This window comes from Dreissena polymorpha, chromosome 6, assembly GCF_020536995.1.
Source record: "Dreissena polymorpha isolate Duluth1 chromosome 6, UMN_Dpol_1.0, whole genome shotgun sequence".
In the NCBI taxonomy this organism is placed as follows: Eukaryota; Metazoa; Mollusca; class Bivalvia; order Myida; family Dreissenidae; genus Dreissena; species Dreissena polymorpha.
Window position 1 is genome coordinate 96,608,481 of NC_068360.1, and position 24,614 is coordinate 96,633,094.

Here is a 24,614-nt window from a genome sequence, read left to right on the forward strand (position 1 = left end):
GAACGTTCGCAAACCAAAGCGATCCCTCTCGGGAGGTAGTTCGCAGGCCAAACCAAATTAAAGTGCGTTCAGTTATAGTGAACATTTTCTATAGTTCGCGAACGTTTGCTATTGAACACTTGGTTTGCCGCCAACGCTCGTGAACCGAAGAAAACCCTCTCTGGAGGTAGTTCGCTAGCGAAACCAATTGTTCAATAAGACCGAATCGGAAAAGAACGTTCATTGGCGAACGTTAGCTGTAACTGAACGCACTACAGATCTGTAGAGTTGAACAAAAGGTTATCGTTCCCAACACCAGTATCATGTAGTCCTCCGCCGTCTATGTACACTGTTGTATACACAAATATTGTCTTTTCTTTTCTCAACCACTAGGGTCAATCCTTATAAATTCGGACAAAGGGAGAAATTCAGACAATACATCCTAAATGCATTTTACTTTGCTATACTTATTGCGCTTAGTGTACTTTCGATTAACTTTCATGCTCCATCTATTTATAGACAGTATCTATTACATTACTTTAAATTTGTTTTAATCTTTGGTTTGGAAGTATGGTGATTTTTTAGCGAGGCTGTTTTCGGAGAAAACCCGAGGTATTGTCATAGCCTGCTCGTTGTCCGCCGTCAGCCGTCCTCCGTCCGCCGGCGGCGTGCTAAAACCTTTACATTGGCTCTAAAATCAAAGTGCTTTCACCTACAACTTTGAAACTTCATATGTAGATGCACCTTGATGAGTTCTACATGACACACCCATTTTGGGTCACTAGGTCAAAGGTCAAGGTCACTGTGACCTCTAAAAAAAAAAAAATTCTGACAAGCTTTCGCAGCCGAGCGTGGCACCCGTTATGCGTTGCTCTTGTTTTGTCCTGCTCTGAAAACGTGTTTCATATTAGTTCAACTAGTACAATGTGCTCATGGTGAGTTCTTCTGATCAACTTATGTCCATTGTTCGTTATGTGCTGTGCGTCCTCAACATTTGCCTAGTTAACACTGTTAGAGACAACATTTATTTCCAATCTTCATGAAATTTGGTCAGAAGATTTGTTCCAATGATATTTTAGTTCGAAAATGGTATTGGTTGGTTTAAAAAAAATTGCCGACTGGGGGCAGGGCAGTTTTCCATGAATGGCTATGGTAAAACCTTGTTAACACTATTGAGTCCACATTTATCGTCCAATCTTCATGAAACATGGTCAGAAGATTTGTCCCAAGATGTCTGGGATGAGGTTCAAAATGGTGCCGGCTGGTTGAAAAACATAGCTGCCAGGGTTGCAGGGCTTTTTTCCTTATAATATGGCTATTTTAAATATCTTGTTAACACTAGAGGCCACATTTATTGTCTGATCATCATGAAATTTATTCAGAAGATTTGTCCCAATGATATCTTGGACGACTTTGAAAACAATTTCAGTTGCTTGAAAACCATGGCCACCAGGGGGCGGGGCATTTTTCTGTATATGGCTTTAGTAAATAACGTGTTAAAACCTTGTTAATACTCTAGAGGTCACATTAATTGTCAAATCATCATGAAACTTAGTCAGAAAATTTTTGTCCCAATTATATCTTCAACGAGTTCTAAAAATGGTTTCAGTTGCTTGAAAAACATGTCCACCAGGAGGCGGGGCATTTTTCCTTATATGGCTGTAGTAAAGCGTTGTTTTAACTCAAGTCCACATTAATTGTCCAATCTTCATGAAACTTGGTCAGAATATTTGTCCCAATGATATCGTGGACAAGGATGAAAATGGTTCTGGTTGGTTGAAAAACATTGCCACCAGGGTGCGGGGAATCGTCCTTATATGTCTATAGTTAAAATCTTTTTATACCCCCATTACCATTGGTAATGGGGGCTATATATGAGTCACTTTGTCGGTCTGTCGGTCCCAAAATTTCATCCAAACTTCACCATACTTGGTTACAAGTTGTATCAAGATGGTGTATAAATCAAGTTTGAATATGGGTAATGCCGGGTCAAAAACTAGGTCACGGGGTCACTTTGTGTGTTTTAAACCGAAAGATTGTCCGGACCATAACTATGTCATTTAACGTTTGTAAAATTGCATTGTAACGATTGTAAAATAACTTGGTACATTTGTTCACAATCATGGGTTGGTGTGTTGTGTGAAAAAAAATATGTCAATATCTCCAAGGTCAAGGTCACATGTTGAGTTCAAAGGTCAAATGCTTGTCCGGGCCATAACTTTATCATTTATTGTGAGATTTTAAAATCATTTGGCAAATGTGTTCACCATCATTGGACAGTGTGTTGCACGAAATCATTGGACGGTGTGTCGCGCGAAAGAATTACGTCGATATCTCCAAGGTCAAGGTAACACTTTGAGTTTAAAGATAAAATATGGCCATAAATGAGCTTGTCCAGGCAATAACTATGTCATTCATTGTGAGATATTAAAATCATTTGACACATTTGTTCACCATCATTGGACGGTGTGTCACACGAAAGAATTACATTTATATATTCAAGGTCAAGGTCACCCTTTAAGTTCAAAGGTCAAAAATGGTCATAAATGAGTTTGTCCGGGCCATTACTATGTTGTTCATCGTGAGATTTTACAATCATTTGGCAAATTTATTCACAATCATTGGCTGGTGTGACGCGCGAAAGAATAACGTCGATATCTCCTAGGTCAAGGTCATACTCTGAGTTCAAAGATAAAAAATGGCCATAAATGAGTTTGTCCGGGCCATAACTATGTCATTCAAATTTATTTTGAGATTTTAAAATCATTTTGCTCATTTGTTCACCATCATTGGACGTGTGTCGCGCGAAAGTCTTACATCGATATCTCCAAGGTCAAGGTCACACTGTGAGTTCAAAGGTCAAAAATGGCTGTAAATGATCTTGTCCGGGCCATAACTTTGTCATTCATTGTGAGATTTTAAAATTACGTGATACATTTGTTCTCAATCATTGGACAATGTGTCATGCGAAAGAATTATATCGATATCTTCAAGGTCAAGGTCACACCTGGAGTTCAAAAGTGATTTATGACCATAAATGAGCTTGTCCAGGCCATAACTATGTCATTAATTGTGAGATTTTAAAATGACTCTGTACATTAATTTTGTTCAAAGTCATTGGACGGCGTTTCATGCGAAAGAATTCAACAAATCAAAGGTCAAAATGGCCATGAATAATAATGGCATAATAATTCTTAAAAATCCCCAATTAGATTCTCTTGTTTTGTGAAGACAGCATGCAAAATAGGGGGGGGGGTGGGGGGGGGGGGGGGGGGGGTATACGTCACGTCTGTGACAAAGCTCTAGTCAACATTATAGAGGCCACATGTATTGTCCGATCATCATTAAACTTGGTAAGAAGATGTGTCCCAATGATATCTTGGAGTTCCAAAATGGTTCCAGTTGGCTGAATAACATTGCCTCAAAGGGGCAGAGCATTTTTATGCCCCCCTTCGAAGAAGAGGGGGTATATTGCTTTGCACATGTCAGTCTGTCGGTCGGTCGGTCGGTCCATCCACCAGGTGGTTTCCGGATGATAACTCAAGAACGCTTAGGCCTAGGATCATGAAACTTCATAGGTACATTGATCATGACTCGCAGGTGACCCCTATTAATAAAATGGTTTCCGGATGATAATTCAAGAACGCTTATGCCTAGGATCATGAAACTTGATAGGTAGATTGATCATGACTCGCAGATGACCCCTATTGATTTTTAGGTCACTAGGTCAAAGGTCAAGGTCACGGTGACCCGAAATAGTAAAATGGTTTTCGGATGATAACTCAAGAACGCTTATGCCTAGGATCATGAAACTTCATAGGTACATTGATCATGACTGGCAAATGACCCTTATTGATTTTCAGGTCAAAGGTCAAGGTCACGGTGACCCGAAATAGTAAAATGGTTTCTGGATGATAACTCAAGAATGTTTATACCTAGGATCATGAAACTTGATACTAGGTAGATTGATCATGACTCGCAGATGACCCCTATTGATTTTGAGGTCACTCAGTCAAAGGTCAAGGTCACGGTAACCCGAAATAGTAAAATGGTTTCCGGATGATAACTCAAGAACGCTTATGCCTAGGATTATGAAACTTGATAGGTACATTGATCATGACTGGCAGATGACCCCTATTGATTTTCAGGTCACTAGGTCAAAGGTCAAGGTCACAGTGACTAGAAATAGTAAAATGGTTTCTGGATGATAACTCAAGAATGCTTATGGCTAGGATCATGAAACTTCATAGGTACATTGATCATGACCCGCAGATAAATCCTATTGATTTTCAGGTCACTAGGTCAAAGGTCAAGGTCACAGTGACAAAAAACATATTTACAAAATGGCTGTCACTACAACTGAGAGCCCATATAGGGGGGGGGGGGCATGCATGTTTTACAAACAGCCCTTGTTCCTTATATGGTTATATTCAAAACATACTCTTAAAGTCACATTTATTGTTCATCCCCATAAAACTTGGTAAGAACATTTTTAATGATATCTTTGATGAGTTCAAAATAGTTCCGCTCATAGTTTCATAGTTTTGAAAGGTCAAGGTTATCCTGCAAGGTCAAAAGTAAAAAAAAATCCAAGGGAAGTAATGAGCTTTAAAAGGGACATAATTTCATAATTTCTAAACCTGCCAAATGATATATTTAAATTTTGTTTCAAAGCGGCGCAATAGGGGGCATTGTGTTTCTGACAATCACATCTCTTGTTTAAAAATACATTTTCTTTTTTATCGCTAAAAGTGTTGCTGCTCAAGGGCTAAACATTTACAAATATATTAACGAGCATGTTGACTTGGGCATTGCTGTGCATCTGCTTTCACAATCAGAGTTGTGGCCCCTTTATTCCAAAAATTAAATTTTTTAATGTGTGTCACCTGTTCCTGAAAAAGCATTGCTGCTACAGAGCTGAAACTTTACAAACATATCAACCAGCATGGGATGGTGTGCAAGACTATATTCTTGTTTATATATTTTCAAACTAGAGTTATGGCTTTAATATTGACAAACATATTAAGCAGCTTGTTGACTTGGGCGTTGCTTTGGATGTGCTTTCAATCAGAGTTGTAGACCCTCTTTATTCGGAAAATTTGTCGCCTGTTCCTGAAAAAGCATTGTACCTACAGGGCTGAAACTTTACAAACATACATGACTTTGTATTAACCAGAATTTGTTGGTGTGCAAGACTATATTCTGAAAAAGATATTTTCTACACAACGGGAGTTATTGCTACTTAAACAAATGATTTAAACTTGTGTTGCACATTACTCACAAAGTATTGCTGCTAGATGGCTGATACTTTATAAACATTTTTTCTTAGATGGATTTTTTCCTGCTGCTAAGCAGGATTCCTCCTTACTTAGGTGGAAAAAATTAGCATATTTCGAGCTCTATTCTGCTAAGAGACGCCTAAGGCTGCATTCATTTCTTTATTGTAACTGCAAGCCCTAAAGGAAAAAAAACGGACATATTCTGTGTTAAGTATGCGTGAATTTTTTCGTACGGTTAACCAACAAAAGGAACTAATGCACCCCCATATTATGGTTGAGTTTTTACCAATACAGAGATTTCAGGCAAAAATAAAATGTGGGAGCATCTGTGTCTTACAGACACATTTTCAGTGTGTTCAATCTTCATAAAACTTGTTCTGATCATTTCCACGGATACCCTGGCAAAGTTTGAAAATGGTTTTGGAAACATCATAAAAGTTGGTCAGACATTAATTTTATTTGCCTGAAGTCTCAGTTGAGCAAAAAATGCTATGGCCCTTTTTTTCTTGGATATTTTACAAAAAATGTTAAGCATTTTCCAGAAAGGGTATCACAAGCAAGCCCTGTGCCCCTTTGTCAAAGGGCAAAGTTGCACATAAGGACAAACGTCCAACATGTGCATGGTGCAGGTTTTAAAATAATTGTAAGTATAATTAGCTAGATGTGATGCTGCCAGGGCCTGGCATGAAGGTGGATAACCTTGCAAAAGTGGATGCAATTATGAAAACTTTTTATTTACATTTTTCTTTACTGTATTCATTTTATTTAATGTTGACTAGTCTTTATTGACTCATTGCTAATGTGCAGACCAAATAAGCCATGTTCTAGGAAAGTGGGGCTTAAAGCGTTTGTAATATGCACAGGCTAATCTTTAACAACACTTTGCAAACATGCATAAAGCCAAGTTTTCTCAGACCAATTAGGCTCAAAATTACTATTTATGACCATGATAGTCACTTTTTCCCGCTGCCCTTGTGCCAGGATACAATTACACACAACAATCTACTTTAGGCGGAAGTGTCATCCCTGATTAGCCTGTGCTAAAAACACTTCCTTTTTCAAGGAAAATTGCCATCAAAGTGGAAAGTGTCTTACATGATTAGCCTGTGCAGACTGCACATGCTTATCTACAATGAAACATTCAGTTCATGCATGGTGCCCAGTTTTCACAGAGTTATACTCATTTGGTCTGCATATAAACCAGAAGTCAACATTGGCCAGTCAACCATCATAAAATGAATACATTAAAAACATGTTAAGGATGCAGAAATATTTACCAGGTGTAGGACTGGGATCAATTGCTGCGCATAAAGTGTCATCCCAGATAAGCCTGTGCAGTCAGGGACACAACTTTCCGCTGTTACGGTTGCAAAAATCCAGTTAAGGCTGAAAGTGACACTTTACTCACAGGCATTAACCCTTTTAGTGCTGGAACCGAATTTTTAAAGCCTTTGCAAACAGTTTGGATCCAGATGAGACGCCACAGAATGTGGCGTCTCATCAGGATCCAAACTGTTTGCTATTCTGATAATATTCTTTAAAAAAAAATGAAGAAAATGCTAATTTTAGAAATTCAGCAGACGACATTTTAGCAGACGACAAATTTCCCAGCATGCAAAGGGTTAAGTCTTGTTTTTCCATAAGGCTCAAATAAACTGTTTACTGACCATGAGAGTCACTTTTCCACTCAGGATGCAGACAGTATCTACCAGGTATCAGACACTAACGAGACGGTGGTGAGGCTGCACTTCGTAAAGTTTGAGACGAAGTTTATCGAGGGATGCCTGGACTTCATTCAGAGCCACATCAGAGGCGTGCACAGCTCGCTGCGGGAGATGTGCCTCAAGGTCACAGGGGGCGGGGGGTACAAGTATGAAGAGCTGATCAGCAGGAAGCTTGCTGTCAAGTAAGGCCTTTCAAATTGAGCCTAGCTGTGGGTAAATGGACCTTTGTGCATGTGCATAAATTGTCGTTACATATAAGCATGCGCAGAAAATACTTTCTGCTTTAATTGAATTTTTACTTTAAATATAGTCTCTTCTCAACAAAAATTCAGATTAGACAGACTGCACAGGCTAATCTTGGACGACACTCACTTCACATGCATTATGCCACCTTTTCCTAAAACGCAATTTTCTTTTCTTTTGGGACTGTTAAAAAAAAAATTGTTGATTAGTCCGTGCAGGCAACACTTTTCACTTTATTCTAATTTTTGTTTAAAGGAGATCTCTTATATGCAAAAATCAAGTGTCAGTGAAAAGTGTTGTTCCTGATTAGCCTGTGCAGACTGCTCTGGCTAATCTGTGATCACACTACACATTTGCATTTAACCTGATTTTCCATAACATATATTAATAAAATATAACACAGAAAACAACGAAATTATGGTTTTCCTCAACCATTGGTAACTTTTCATTGTTAATCGTGATGATGAAATTGCTCGCAGCGTTTTAGGAAGGATTGAGGTGCGATACGTTACACCCTTTTTCATAATTTTAGGTACATGTATGAAAAAGAGGATATTTATGTTCATGTCAGTGTAAGATCGTTTGTTATTTCACAAGTGATCATAGAAAATATATTTTCACGAGTGGCGCAGTGACGAGTGTAAATATTATTTTTCTATGATAACGAGTGAAATACAAACGATCTTACACTGACATGAACAAAATATCTGTTTCTTTTATGCCCCTTTTTTAAAGAAAATAATTAACAGCTGTTTCCCTTTCGCTGAAAAGTTACCCTTTCTCCCGTGGCGTTCCTCAATGCATTTAAAAACACAAAATGACATCATTATCTCAGCAGAATTCTTTAGTTAAACTCTAACAATGTAAATAAACGGTGAAAAAAAGCATAAAATAAAAAGAAAATTTGTTGGATTTGGTGGAATATCGATTTGTATTGACTTGTGATCATAGAAAATCCTGATATGATAATCTAAATATAGAAAAAGTAGTTCCGAAAATGTGTTATTTTCACCGGTGAAAATAACAATTTGTTTATTTTCTCTGCTTTTATTTCACTGCAGAAATGTCATATATATATTTTATCATAAGGTATTAAAGAATGATTGGTCTCTTGCACATTGTTTTTCATGTAGTTTATGCATGACAGATTGGACCCTTTTTTATTATGTTAAGCATGAAAGATTGTACCGTTTTTTATATTTTTAGCCATGAAAGATTGGCCCCTTTTCAGAGTTGACCGAGAGGATGAGATCACATGTCTGATCAAAGGCTGCAACTTCCTGCTGAAGAACATCCCAGACGAGTCGTTCATATACCAGCGCCATGGCTCTCCAGAGTACAAGTTCCAAGGTGTTGACCTCAACATTTTCCCCTACTTGCTGGTCAACATTGGGTCAGGGGTGAGCCTTATCAAGGTATGGGGTCACTTTCATTCTTTTATTATTTGAGCCACGTCCTGTGAGCTCTAGATGGGCTTAATGCATGTGTGTAAAATTGTGTCCCAGATTGGCCTGTGCAGACCTTAACATCTTTTCCTACCTGCTTGTGAGTATAGGGTCAGGGATCAGCCATATCAATGTAAATGGGTAATTATATCATTAAATGATACAAACATTAATTAGGTTTTCTTTTCTTTTGAAATGAAGGACTGCTAGTATGAATACTGATATTATGAAGATGAATTAAATACTTCCAGAAAGAGCCATCTTCTAGGGAAATTGGGCTTAATTCATGAGCATAAAGTGTTGTCCCAATCATTAAAAAACTCCAAAAAAACATGAAACTTTAATGTCAACGAATATAAATAATTGTACAGTTTATTTAAATGTTGTAATCTTGTGTGTTTTAGGTCGAGTCTGATAACCAGTTTGACAGGATAGGAGGGACAGCCACAGGGGGAGGAACATTCTGGGGCCTCGGATCTCTACTCACCAAAGCCAAGGTAAATATTGCAGCCTCACTCTGAGAAAACAGGGCTTAATGAATGTCTGTAAAGTGTCGTCCCAGATTAGATTGTGCAGTTAACATAGGCTACTCAGGGCTCACACTTTAAGCCTAGATTCGATTTTTTTTCAAGAAGAGACTACCTTAAAACAAAAGACCAATACCTACTACTGCTAGCAGAAAGATGAAATACACCAATAATATAATGTTGGTCACATGCATATTAATAAGTGTTTGCGGACATTTGATGACCTACTACTGCTGGTTGAATAATATTTATGCAGAAAGTGTTGTCTAAGATATAAGCCTGTGCAGACTTCACAGGCTAATCTATGACGACACTTTATGCATATATATTAAGCCCAGTTTTCTGTTTGCAGACATTTGATGACCTCCTACTGCTAGCAGAGAAGGGGGACCACCGTGAAGTGGATATGCTGGTCAAGGACATATATGGAGGCGCGTACTCTCTAATTGGTCTACCCGCAGACCTCATTGCTAGCAGCTTTGGGAAGGCTGCACGCTCGCCACGGAAGAGCTCTCATAATAATATAGGTATTATTAATAAAGGTTGACGTGGCGTATGCTGTCTGCTGAGTGACCAGGAGGTCATGGAATAAATCCTCACTGTGGGAGCATTCTTTAGATCTACCCAAAATACACCAAGTACTGGTTGCACTCAGGAAACAGACTCGAGAGTAATACACCAAGTACTGGTTGTATGAAGGAAACAGACTCGAGAGTTTTTCAGTAAGCCTTTGGCTTGGATGAATTAGAGCTTAAGTAAATAGCTTGCAGAACAAAACAGGAATGGAAGAGTACATGGAAAGAAGAGTAGGAAATTTGGGTTTCAAAGTAGAGAATTGTAGGAAGTAAATTTTAATATGTGAACATTCTATTATGTGAATTTAGAATAAGACATCAAATTTAGAATTATTTTTGAGTTTCTCTTCTTAAAACTCTTAGTATCATTTTGTTGATTTTTAGCTGAACTATTATATATGAAATATATATAGTGGAGCTATCCTACTCACCCCAGCGTCGGCGTTAGCGTCTGCGTCTGCGTGCAAATGTTGAAGTTTTCGTACTACCCCAAATATTTTCTTTGTCCCTTCACATATTGCTTTCATATTTTGCAAACTTGTTTACCAACATGACCCCAACCTATAAACAAGAGCAGACAATTCTATCAAGCATTTTGTCATAATTATGGCCCCTTTTTCACTTAGAATATGCAGCAAATGTTAAAGTTTTTGTACTACCCCATTTATTTTCATTGTCCCTTGACATATTGCTTTCATATTTTGCATACTTGTTTACCAACATGACCCAAAAATTTAAACAAGAGCTGACAACTCTATCAAGCATTTTGTCTTAATTATTGCCCCTTTTATACTTAGAATATGCATATTATTGATAAATCTATGTTAAAGTATGCGTACTACCCCACATTTTTCCTATATCCTTTGACATATTGCTTTTATATGGTGCATACTTGTTTACCAACATGACCCCAACCTATAAACAAGAGCAGACCACTCTATCAAGCATTTTAACATAATTATGGCCCCTTTTACACTTAGGTAATTGAACATTTTGCTTAAATTGCCAGAACTTCTTTATTTATGATCACATTTTATTATTACTTTGACAAAACAACACTTACCTGAATACCACAATGTATTCCACCCAAACAATATCCCAAGCCCCTACCCAGAATCCCTCCTCCCCCATCCTCCCCCCCATTTTTTTTTAAACATCATCTAATAAATTACCACACCCCACATTATACCCCCCACCCCCAATCCCCCTTACCCCCCAATTTTTTTTTTAAACATCATCTCATAAATTACCACACTCCACATTATACCCCCCTCTCGACCCCCACCCCCAACCCCCTACCCCCCCCCCCCCCCCCCCCAAAAAAAAAAAAAAAATTTTTTTTTTTGTTTTCCTTTTTTTATTTTTGAACGATTGTCTTATAAATTATTGAATACGAACAATTTGCACATGATAGCTTACATTATACTTTCAAGCACTCGAATAGTTGAGCGCGCTGTCCTCTGACAGCTCTTGTTTGTGTTATATTATTGGTACACTTTTTGGAGAATAAGCAATTGTCCATAACTTTTAAGCTTAACTGAGAATTATTTGGTCAATCTATGTCTGGTGTTCCTCATGTCAACTTAAAGCTTGTTAAGGCATCATTTTTCTTTCCATCATGATGAATTGAGGTTTACATTAAAACTGCTGAGTGTCTTTTCAGAGGAGACATTATTCAAAGAGCAGGACCAAGCAAGGTGGAGACTTTCGACAAATAACCTACCTCCATGCACATCTGCATGATAGCTCCAGGAAAATGGGGTTTAATGCATGTGCATAAAGTGTTGTCCCAGATTAGTTGTCCTAACTGATTAGCATATGTGGACTTAACCTTACAATCATGCCTTAAGCCCTGTTTTCACAGAGAAACCTTACAATCATGCATTAAGCCCTGTTTTCACAGAGAAACCTTACAATCATGCATTAAGCCCTGTTTTTCCAGAGCAAGAATTAAAGGTAGACATTGAAACTTCTTAGTGCTTTTTAGAGGAGACACAAACACAATTCAAGGAGGAGGACCTAGCTAGAAGTCTCCTGCTGTCCATCAGTAACGATATCGGCCAGATAGCGTACCTCCATGCGCGCCTGCACGGGCTGAAAAAGATCTACTTTGGAGGCTACTTCATCCGTGGTCATCCCCTTACCATGCACACCATCACGTATGCCATCAATTATTGGTCCAAGGTCAGTTAAAGGCATGTGTCTAACAGGCTTATTGGGTACAACACTTTCTGCTCAAACTGAATTTTGTTTAGAAACGATTTCCTTTTAACAAATTACAAGCGATTAGTGTTCTCCCTTATTAGCCTGTGCACAGTGCCCAGGCTAATATGAGTCAACAATTTAACCACATGCATTAAGCCCTGTTTTCCAAGTGCAAGGCTAAATTGTTTTATCTACTTTGGAGGCTACTTCATCCGTGGTCATCCCCTCACCATGCACACCATTACGTATGCCATCAGCTCCATGTCCAAGGTCAGTTAAATCCATCCCACAACAGGCTTATCAGGTACAATACTTTCTGCTCCAACTGAATTATTTTAGAAGAGATTTTTCTTTACATAAAATTACTTACAAGTGATGAGTGTCCTCCCTGATTAGCCTGTTCAGAGTGCACAGGCTAGTATTGGGTGACACTCTAACCACATGCATTTAGCCCTGTTTTTCAAAAGCAAGGCTTAATTTTCAATCTTCTTTGGTGGCTACTTCATCCTTGTTCATACTCTGACCTGATGCACACCATCACCTTTGCCATCAACTTTTGGTCTATGGATTGTGGAAAACTAAAAAATGCATGTGTGGTAATGGTTATTCCAGATTTACATGTGCCGTCCACACTAGATAATCAGGTAGGACACTTTTCCCCTTTATGGTATTTTGCATTTATAGAAAGTCTCTTCTTGGTGAACTTTCCAGTCTAGGTGGAATTTGTTGGCCCTGCCGCATAGGCTAATCTGGGATAACAATTTACGCGCATGCATTGGGTCCCCATGGTTTTCCCATGGCAAGGCTTGTTTTTGTTCTACTTTAGAGGCTACTTTATACTTGTTCATTTCCTGACCATGCATACCATCACATATGCCAACAAGTTCTGATTTAAGGTCACTGGAAAACTGCATCACTGTGATCAATTGGCAAATTAATGGACAAAATCTTAAGATAAATTCTTTTTATGCTCCCCGAAAATTTTCAGGGAGCATATAGTTTCCAGTTTGTCCTTCCGTCACACTTTTGTTACAGTTTTTCATAGCGCCTTCAATATTTCACTGATCTCTTACATATTTGGCATGTAGGTATCTTGCATGGACCTCTACCTTTTGATGAGGTTTGAAGTCACTGGGTCAAAGTCAAGGTCACAGAGGCTAATAATAGATTTTTTAAGGTGGTTATTAACACAGTGATTGCAAAGCGCATCATCTGGTAGCATCCATCAGTTTCACTGATATTCTTGTTTATTCTGTAAATAATGATTTTTTTGTCTAAAACATATTAATGGAAATTTCTATATAATAATGACCATGTCATATTATGCTACTAACATAAACTCTGTATGGTATAAAAGAGATTCTCTTGACCCGTATTATACCTTTTGACGGAGACAATAAAAGTGTCAGTCAAGAAAATAAATAAATATATAAATTCAGTTAAAAATAATCGAGAATTCAGTTTGTAAAGCCTTCTACATTGAAACAAGTCCAAGTTGAAAAACAAAGCAAACCACAGTGCATAAAGAATCCATACATTATTTGACAAAGTTTATTTATACTTACATTAATCTATTATTTTATAAAATTATTATACTTGACCTTAGTGTCCTTTATCTAGTTGTTAACTCTTTCAATGCTGAAACCGTATTTTGAAGGCGTGTGCAAACAGTTTGGATCCAGATGAGACGCCACAGAATGTGGCGTCTCATCAGGATCCAAACTGTTTGCTAATCTGATAGTATTCTTTGAAAAAAATCGAAGAAAATGCTAATTTTAGAAATTAAGCAGACGACATTTTAGCAGAAGACAAATTTCCCAGCATGCAAACGGTTAAGGAAATGACATGTACACAAAAGAGCTTGCATGGTTAAGCTTGTGAAATGTCATAATAATATCTGATTATTGAGTAAAAAATATCTTTACCAATAGCCTTTTCATTTGTTTGTCAACTTTTCTAATTGAATTAACCTTTCTTACTTGATTTAATTTATAAAGACTTCATTTCCAACTCTATATTACTGATAAGCAGCAGACAGCATAAAACCTGAACAGACTGCAAATTACTCACAGGCTGTTCAAGTTTTATGCTGGTTGAATAAGCCATTTTTACTTTGCCTCTGAGTTGTAAAGGATTATAATATAACCCACTGTTATTTCCATTGCAGGGAGAGATTCAGCCCCTTTTCCTGAGACATGAAGGCTACCTGGGGGCCATAGGGGCCTTCCTGAAAGGGGCTGAAGAAGATGGTACGCTACAGAGTAAATATAGTCCTGTTACATTGTTCAGTCACAAGAAATTTTGGGACAGCAAGGCTTAATGCATGTGCATAAAGTGTCATCCCAGATTAGACTTTGCCCCTGACAAGCTAATCTGAGACAACATGTTCCACCTTGACTGGATTTTTGTGAAAAAAAGGATTTTTAACCCTTTCAGTGCTGGAACCAATTTTTGAAGGCCTTTGCAAACAGTTTGGATCCAGATGAGACGCCACAGAACGTGGCGTCTCTTCAGGATCCAAACTGTTTGCTATTCTGATAGTATTCTTTGAAAAAAATCAAAGAAAATGCTAATTTTAGAAATTCAGCAGACAACATTTTAGCAGACGACAAATTTCCCAGCATGCAAAATGTTAAGGAAAAATTCCATTTAAGCAGACTGCACATACGAATCTGGGACGTCATTAAGCACATGCATTAATCACCATTTTCCTATAGGGAGGGTAATTTATATTTTTAATTAAAAGGTGTTTGTTGTTCAACTTATATATATATGCAATATATCAAAAGTGACAATAAAGTTTGTGTTCCTGGCAATGTTTTTCTACTTATGTCAAGTACTAAAGAATAAACTTATACAAATATATGATATAAATCTATGACCGTTAAATAATTTGATTTATTCCAAAGTTTGGCCTTTGAACAACACAAAATAAAATGAAAACAAACTGTCATTATTTCCAACAACTCTGGTAAGGTGTTATGAGTTCATATAGTAAATAGACTGTCTTTTTGTAAAGGCATTACATGCAGATATAATTTTTACGTGTACAGAATACTCATTTTTCATTCACTCGGCCAGGTCACATGCCAACTGTTTTTTTCCAATCAGGTGGTTAGCTTTTCATACATAGGTGCACTAAATGCAAATGCATTAACCCTTTCCCACTTAGAAACATACTGAAATTGGCTATGTGCAAAACAGTGAATAATATCAGTGAAAAATACCAATATTTTTCGCTGTTTTACTGTGAAATTACATCATTTTTTTCGACAAAATGACATCGTAATTTCAGCGAAATTATCCAGTAAGACTCTCTTTTACAATGTAAATAAATGGTGAGAAAAGCATAAAATATAAAGAAAATGTGTTGGATTCGATGGAATATCAAGTTAAATTCACTACTGATCATAAAAAATACATATTTTCACTCGTGAAAATATTATTTTATATGATCACTCGTGAAATAAAATCGATATTCCATTGAATCCAACAAATATCCTAATTGTGTTTTGTATTCCTTTTTCAGATGCAGAGAAGTACTCCTGGGAGGAGAACTTTGCAGGCAGCTCGGGTCTTGCCCAGTCTTCACGTGTACTTCAGACACAGAATTCAAACGTGAGTCTCATTAGAATGGTAAAGGATCAATTTTTAGTAACTTACCGGTACATGTACACTGAGTAATCTTTTAGAACCATAATTTGTCAATCAAAGTGTGGTGCATAATATTTTAATTCATGCAACATCAGCCCCTAAATGGCGTGGCAGATCATCAATAAACTTGAAAATTTCGTGGGTGACTCTCTTAAAAAGTTGTTTCAGTCTGCTGCATTTAAAGGCTGCCACAGCTAAAAAGATGTTAAAACCACCACCATTTCGAAACTCATAACCTTTAAACAGCAAGGTGTTACTTGACATTGTTTAGTGATCCTATGAAAAGGTGATTCCAATAATGTCCCTGTGCTCAAATCTGGCAATGCCTTGAGTCCCTGGATTTATATATGCCTTGCCCTCTGGGGAAACGGAGGTTCATGCATTTGTGTAAATTGTCGTCCCAGATTAGGCAGTCTGCAGAAGATAATCAAGGACAGCACTTTTCCCCTTAGGTGAATTTTTGCGAAGAAGAAACTTCCTTTAGACGAATAATAACACAGAAGAGGACATGGTCACCATGGTGTAATGGATATGGTGTCTTTCTAGCAATCAGGAGGTCACAGGTTTCGAGTGGGAGTTTTTTTTAGATATTACTCAAAGACGCAAAGTACTGGTTGTAGGCCCAGAAGACATATTGTAGAAGACATGCATTAAGCCCTGTTTTTCCAAACGAGGCTCAAATAAAAAAAAAAATGTTGTCTGTTTGACATGTTAGAGTTTGATTGTTTAAAGAAAGCCACCTTGCCCTTCCTCTTGCTGATGGACCCTGACTGCTACCAGCCACACCAAAAATACAATTAAAGCGGAAACGGTCGTCCATGATTAGCCTGTGAGGACTGCATAGGCTAATCTGGAACAACACTTTACGCACATGCATTTAACCCCAATTTTGTGTTGGCCAGTTTGATATGCTGGAGCTGGACCGTCTGGAGAAGGCCACCCTGCCGTTTCCCCTGCTGCTGGACCCTGACCTCTACCAGCCTGACACCGTGGACCTCACCCAGGACACCCAGGCCAGACAGTATTGGCTGCAGTGCTTCATTGATGGGACTAAAAAGGTGGGTAAAAGGTTTAAGTTCTTTCTAGAAAGGTGATTAAAATTGTACAAGGAAGGTGGGTACTGTGTATTAAACCGATTTAACAGAACACGAACGGTAGCAATATGTTACTTAAAAAGGAGGTTAATCTTCATAGATTGCTCAAGAAAAGTAAGGAAAGTTTTATAGATGGCATTTTAAAGGTGGATCAAGTTCCATTGATGGCACTAGATAGGTGGGTAAAGCTTTATTGACAACACTAGAAGACAGATATATTACCATTGATCAGGCATTATATAATGTCTGCTTGTGTTTTACCATCCACAAAGGTTATGAGGGTTTCTTTGCTGTTATGCAAGTATAGAAAGTATAGAACATGGCAAATGTTGTCGTCAAAATAAGAAATTTTCCCAAGCAAGCTTGTCATTGTTGTAAAGGGCTTTTGATTATTGGGCAGTTAAAAAATGTATCAAGTCTGTCTATTACAAAACTGAAAATCTTACAAAGCCCTTTTTTTTATCATAGCTTGAATTTCATGTTATTGGCATTTAGTGACTGACCACTGCAGTCTTTGAAGTCCCAGTATCAGGAGCATTGTCAATTGTTTTAGCTCAACTCAAAAGATCTCATTTGAAATCCCACTCAGCTGAGTATTTAGAATGTTTTTTCACTCATGATCAATCTCAGATCTCGCCTATAAGCATATGCACACATTTCTCCTCAACTCTGGGTTGATTCAGTCTAAAAACTGAAGCAAACCTCCTGTGAACACCAAATTGAACATTCGAACATGATAATCCAACTCATCTCAAATGGTTTAGTATCACAAACAAATGTATATGAATACTCTGACTTAACTTTGAGGTTTTTATGCCCCTGGTAGGGTTGCATATAGCATTTGAACTGTCTGTCTGTCTGTCCGTCCGTCAGTCCGTCCGAAAACTTTAACATTGGTTATAACTTTTGCAATATTGAAGATAGCAACTTGATATTTGGCATTCATGTGTATCTCATGGAGCTGCAAATTTTGAGTGGTGAAAGGTCAAGGTCAAGATCATCCTTCAAGGTCAAAGTAAAAAATACAATACAAGGGAAGTAATAAGCTTTAAGAGATAATTTCTAAACCTGCCAAATGATGTATTGAAATTTTATTTCAAAGCGGCACAATAGGGGGCATTGTGTTTCTGACAAATACATCTCTTGTTGTGAATTTGTTTAAGATGAGATTGACCCTTATGATCTATTATGTGTTCATAAAAGCTTTTTAGAGTTTTGAATTTGACTCGACACCGAGTTTGAGGTGGAATAAGTGCATATTTGTAAAGATGGGATTTCAGATTATTGGTGAGTTGATTAAAATTCTCAATACTAAGTAGAGTGGATACTAAAATCTTATCTTCTTGTTAGCAAAAAAAAAAAGAATTCTCTTGACACTTGGCCCATGTGTTGTCTATTTCAGCAAGAGGAGCAGGCGATCAAGTCCCAGTCTCAGGAGGAGGACGCTGTGACGCGGGCGGCCATGTTCAGGGAGCAATACCTCGCCAGACTGGAGGCATTGAAACTGAACCCTTGGTATATACTGAGCATTGTTATGGGAAAATAGGGCTTAACACACGTGCATAAAGTATCGTTCCAGATTAGCCTGTGCAATTTGCACTTGCTAATCAGGGACAATACTTTCTGCTATGATTGGTTTTAGTTAACAAGATACCTCTTTTAGAACAAATATTCCATGAAGGTAGAAATTTTCCTCCCTGATTTGCCTGTGCGGTCTTCACAAGGGACTTCACAGGTTGATCAAGTACGACACTTTATTTACATGCATTAAGCCCTGTTTTCCCATAACAAGGCTCATACTGGTGCCTTTCTGTGTTACTTTGTTGATGGAGAGGAAACAATAAGGTCACTAGATTGTTGTAAACATAAATTAATTCATATTTATTTATTAATCAGATTGGTTTAAAACATGACCAAAGATTAGAGAAAATGTGGTTATTAAAGGAAACACAGGAAATGTGGTTGCGTGGTTGTATGAGATATTTACCGGACACTCATTAAATTTGTTAACCAGGCTTATGTAAGAGACATGGGCCGGACAGTCATGAAATTTAGTAACATGGCTGCTTTAAAAGATATTTAAGGACAGTTATGCAATATGGTAACCAGTTTGTTATAGAAGACATAGAACAATAATTCATGTAAGTTGGTTACTAGATTGTTATAGACATTGTCCAGTCACTCATGAATTTAATTGCCTGGTTTTGTAGCCTTTCTTTCAAATGGAAAGTCCTGAGTTTGAACCATTTTTAGGGGCTGTTCATGATGCCTAAGGCTTCTGATACAGCTATGCAAAAATGTAATTACCTTAACTTAGTAACATTGAACCTGTGCTCCAAAAGTGAGTGTCCAGATTGTTTTACTATGATAAACACTCCTCTTGTATTTCCAGTGCCTTCGGTTCCCTGAATGTGCGAGGTCTACTTGACATGCGAAGTCACATTTTGAAGGAGTTCAATTTCACAGATTCGTATTCACAGGTTGGTGAACAATTCACATAATATTTAAATTCTTATGACTTTTAAGTTGCAGATTTGTTTAAGCATTTCACCTGCAAAGTGATTGTTTTATATTCTTACCATTGTGTAAAATGTATACAAAATATTTCTCGTTCTTGGTTACAAGTGTAATAAATAATTAATAAAAAAAGGCCCTGGAAACAATCCCTTACACTTGAGCCAAATCTATAAAAACGAAAGCAACAACAGCATCAAACACTTAAACAGTAACAAGAACAGCAGCAACAGCTACTACTTCAAACAACAATTAATACTGCTGCATCACCAACAACTGCAAATAGCAGCATAACAAACAACAACACAAGCAGCAAAAATTAGATCAGCAGCAGCAAAAACAACAACTGCCGAATTGTTGGGTTTTTGGAATGAATCAACGTTGATGCAAACTCACATACATATGCCTTACATTATACTCGTTAACCCTTTCAGTGCGGGAACTGAATTTTGAAGGCGTTTGCAAACAGTTTGGATCCAGATGAGACGCCACAGAACATGGCGTCTCATCAGGATCCAAACTGTTTGCTATTCTGATAATATTCTTTGAAAAAAATCGAAGAAAATGCTTATATTAGAAATTCAGCAGACGACGTTTTAGCAGACGACAAATTTCCCAGCATGCAAAGGATTAATCAAAATCAGTAGGAGAATGAGCAGGTGTTTTGCTCCCTGATTTGATTTTGAAAAATTATTGTAGCTTTATGGATTGTTGTGGGTAAAAGAAATGTATGAAATAAGGCGACATTACACAGAGTTAATTACAGGTCTAAAATCAACATCAACTACATCATCAGCAGAAACAACAACAGCAACAACAATGATGTCAACAGCAATTTCATTATCAACAGCAAAAACTCCAGCAGGAGGGACTATAACAACAAGAAGGGATGTATTGTTCGGATGTATTGAAAAGTAATCAAATTAGTTGCAAACTTGTATTTTGTACACAAACAGCAAAAGCAGTTGGAGAATGAGCAGGCGTTGCGCTGCCTGGCAGACCGCCTACAGACCCTGGACGGGATATCTGACCCAGGGGACCGGGCTCTGGAGCTTGCCCGTGGACTTCTGGCGGGCAACGTGTTTGACTGGGGTGCAAAGGAGGTTGCCGATATCATGGAGACTGGAGAGTTGAGGTTTGAAGATGCTGAGGAGAAACTGCAAGGTGAGAAGGAATGTTTTGTTTTAATGTTTAACAGGGTATAAATCTCGTATTCTGTAGCCATCTAGCATGTACAATTAGTGTTTGTGTCCACCAATGTTGCCAATATTAAGTTTGAGGATGCAGAGGGAAAACTGAAGGGTTAGGCAGGATATTTTTAGATTACTTGCACTGTGTTCTGGGAAAATGGGGCTAAATGTATGTGCACAAAGTATTGTCTCTCATTAGCCTGTGAAGTCCGCATAGGCTTAACCGGGATGACAATTTCCACTTAGACTAAATTTTTCTATAGAAAAGACATAATTTTAAGAACAATTCCATGAAATTCCATGAAAGGGGAAAGTCTCATCCCTGGTTTGCTGGTGCAGACTGCACAGGCTAATTTGGGGTGCCTCTTAATGCAAATATATTAAGGCCTCTTTTCCCAGAGCAACATCAATTTCTTTTGAACAGGGTTTAAAACTCAGATATACTGGTCATCTAGCATTTACGATGTAATGAGAAGAGCTGAGGTTTTGTTAGGCTGATTACTGCAAAGCAAATGGAGCATAGTTTGGTCTTTGATAGGCAGACATTAGGGTTCTCAGAAAGAAAACAAACACAATTGTATTATTTGTGTTCTAGTGTTTTGTTTACATTTTATACAGTATTTCGGCATTGAGTTAAAATTTTCTCCTTTACCTGGACAGGTATGTTCATGGATTTCTTGTTACCTAAGAAAGTCATTATTTATGTCGGTCATTTTCTGATGTATTAGTGTATAATTCTTGGATTGTTCATACCCAAAAATCAAAGCACAATTAATGTTCCTCAAACAATAATGATTTTACAGTAATTTTTATTATGGAACATTATAATTGTTTTGCTGTCAATTTTCTATATAGATGGTCGCTGAACAACGTTAAAACTTAACATAAACTATTTGAGCAATCCTCTGTGAAAATATGTCATAATGCTTGTTCAGAAAATATTACCCATTATTAGCCTGTACCAACTACACAGGCTAATCTGGAACAATACATTACCAACATGCATTAAGCCCCAGTTTCCCAGAGATAGGCTTAGCAATAACTTTGTATTCCCACCCTAGTGCGACCATGGCTCCTGGATGACTTTGACGCCTGGCTGGGAAAGCGTTTGAACGGTCACACCTATCACTGTGCGGCCATCTTCTGTGATAATAGTGGAGCAGACATCATACTAGGGGTCTTTCCTTTTGTCAGAGACTTGCTCAAATCTGGGTCAAAGGTAAGGGTAGCAGGGGGAGGGCTTGCTTTCATCTGGGTCAAAGGTAAGGGTGGCAGGGGAAGGGCTTGGCTGCTTGCTTTAATCTGGGTCAAAGGTAAGGGTGGGGGGCGATTTTTGTCACATGTTTGATATGATATTCAACAACACATTTACATACTGTGCTAGTCACTCGACCTGAATTATACCTGTACAACAATTGTTCCCTTTAAAATGTTTAGTTTGTTAATATAAAGACAAGAGGATGTCACTGGAACTTACCATGTAAATTTAGTTTTTTCTTTAAAATGAGCAAATATTTTTCCTTTAATGAAACACCTGTGGACGGTACAAAGTTTCTTCTCTGATTATGTTTCTGGACTTTCGGTGTTTCTATATTTAAGTGCATGTTTACTATTTGCTCTTATTATGTCAATAAAATAATTAATATCTAACATATTATTTCTGTAGTTCGCTATTTTGGTAAGCATTCTATGAATTTATTTGAAATGTTTCTAGATTGTATTAATCATTAAATGATTGTGCTAAATTATTGATTTAAATTTTGAACAAATATTAAACTGAGCATGACATGAGAGGCGGACATCAGGGTTCTCAGAAATAAAACAAGCACATTTTTATTATTTGTGTAATAGTGTTTAGCTGAATAGCTGTGGATGGTAAAAAGTTTCTTCCCTGATTATGTTTCTGCGTTTCTATATTTGAGTGCATGTTTATTATTGATTTAAATTTTGAACAAATATTAAACCATAACACAGAAATTTCTATTCAGAGCATGATATAATAATGAACATAAGTCAGATATACATAGGTCAGATATACATAGGTCAGATATACATAGGTCAGATATACATTTGTTGTGGATATACATAGGTCAGATATACATAGGTCACTTATGCATAGGTTGGATATAAATAGGTCAGATATACATAGGTTGTGAATATGCATACGTCAGATATACATAGGTCAGCTATGCATAGGTCAGATATACATAGGTCAGATATGCTTAGTTCAGATATACATAAGTGAGATATGCTTAGTTCAGATATACATAGGTCAGATATGCTTAGTTCAGATATACATAAGTCAGATATACGTAGGTCAGATACGCATAAGTCAGATATGCATAGGTTAGATATTCGTAGTTCAGATATTTAAGTTGAAGCTTCAATTTTTGTACTATCTGTTCACAGCGCAATGTTTTTGTCAATAATAACAGTTTAAAAGATTGATTAATGCTATATTATTGTGCTCCAAGGTAGAAACTTAAACAATATTACTTACCCCATATAAGAACTTTTCTGACATTCTAGTCAAGAAGCAAACTTTTAAAAAGTTGATTATTTTTCAAATCTATTGAGCTACTGAAAACTCATTATTATTAGTGAAACATCACTTTATTGTATTAATTCCAGGGGTTGACCAATCCACACATTTAATTTAAGCACGTATGGGGAAATGGCCGACAGAAATCTTTGTGTATTTTTTTTCCATTATCAGAAATCTGTGAGTTTATGTGTCAATTAGAAAGTAAGAAGAAAAACAACCGGAAATTGTATGCAGACAAATATGAATAGCCTCGCTTTGGAAAAACGAGGCTCAATGAATGCGCGAGAAGGGCAATGGCAAAAGCAGTGGGCACAGGCTAATCAGGGTTGACACTTTCTGCTGCTATGGCAATTGTCGTTTATAGGAAGTCTCTTGTTAGCAAAAATCCTGTTGGAAAGTGTTGTCACTAATTTGCCTGTGAGGACTGCACTTTATATACATGCACATGCTGGAAGCTCTGTTTCCCCAGAGTGCCAGTCAAATGATTTGACAGTTTGTTCATTTGTGTCTTGTTCTGTGAAAGCTAGTCATAATGCATGTGCGTAAAGTGTCGTCCCAGATTAGCCTGTGCAGTCCACACAGGCTAATCAGGGACGACACTTTCCGCATAAACTTGATTTTCGGTAAGGAGGGACATCCTTGAAACTAAAAATACCATTAAAGCGGAAAGTGTCGTCCCTGATTAGCCTGTGCGAACTGCACAGGCTAATCTGGGACGACACTTTACGCACATGAATTGAGCTCAGTTTTCTCAGAACAAGACACATTTCAATATCACTCACTTCATCCAAATAGTGATAATATATTACGAGACATTTTCATCAACCTTCATAGTTCATTGCAATGTCACTCACTTGATCCAATCAGTAATAGTATTTTCCGAGATTTTTGCAACCTCCTTCAACGTTAATTGCAATATCAACCACTTCATCCAAATAGTAATAATATTTTCCGAGACATTTTCTACCTTCTTAAGGTGATACTGTGTGTGAACTCTCGACCAACCCTCAACGACGTCACCTACCAAGAGCTACTGATCCTGCTTCGACGTGTTGCGGCCATTTGTCCAGTTATCTGTGAGGCTGCGGAGACGAACCAGTTGGTTGTCATGGCATCAGGTCAAGGGTCACCTTGCCTGGATCTCAGGTAAAAGAAAACTGTCTAAACAGCTTTTTTTCTACCATTATATCTTTCATGCATTCACTTCTTCATATCATACAAATATCAAAAATATAAATTAAGCACTATACTGTGTATACAATTTCTGAACTGAATAAAATGTGTGTTGTTCTGTGAAAGCTGGTCATAATGCATGTGCGTAAAGTGTCGTCCCAGATTAGCCTGTGCAGTCCGCACAGGCTTATCAGGGACGACACTTTCCGCCTAAACCCGGTAAGGGGTAGGGCTGCAACGATTCCAAAAAATTTGTTCAATTCCGAATCCGAATCCAAATATGGTTTCTTACAGTTTTTCGGATCCGGATCCCTCATATAAGAGAAAATTAGAAGTTTCTGTCTAAATTAAAGAAATCAATGGTTTTAGAAGTAGAATTTGACTAAAAAACATTAAACATTTATTAACAAAAAAAAAACATAACAAAGCTCTCGTTTAACATTGTAGCAATGTCAAAATAAAACAAA

General features: G+C 37.5%; 1 protein-coding gene across 2 annotated transcripts in view; it reads left to right on the plus strand.

The window, feature by feature from the left end:
* Nucleotides 1–24,614, plus strand: part of LOC127833795 (4'-phosphopantetheine phosphatase-like) — a 54,641-nt gene that overhangs the window by 21,161 nt on the left and 8,866 nt on the right. Inside the window, exons 4-16 of one of the 2 annotated variants that reach the window (XM_052359239.1) lie at nt 6,950–7,164; nt 8,457–8,640; nt 9,075–9,167; nt 9,550–9,724; nt 11,760–11,956; nt 14,145–14,238; nt 15,507–15,595; nt 16,534–16,689; nt 18,128–18,240; nt 19,118–19,205; nt 20,196–20,403; nt 21,491–21,648; nt 23,951–24,120. In XM_052359239.1, coding sequence (XP_052215199.1) covers nt 6,950–7,164; nt 8,457–8,640; nt 9,075–9,167; nt 9,550–9,724; nt 11,760–11,956; nt 14,145–14,238; nt 15,507–15,595; nt 16,534–16,689; nt 18,128–18,240; nt 19,118–19,205; nt 20,196–20,403; nt 21,491–21,648; nt 23,951–24,120 — 1,940 coding nt within the window. The remainder of the gene's footprint in view (nt 1–6,949; nt 7,165–8,456; nt 8,641–9,074; nt 9,168–9,549; nt 9,725–11,759; nt 11,957–14,144; nt 14,239–15,506; nt 15,596–16,533; nt 16,690–18,127; nt 18,241–19,117; nt 19,206–20,195; nt 20,404–21,490; nt 21,649–23,950; nt 24,121–24,614) is intronic. The other variant, XM_052359240.1, reaches the window with a different exon arrangement.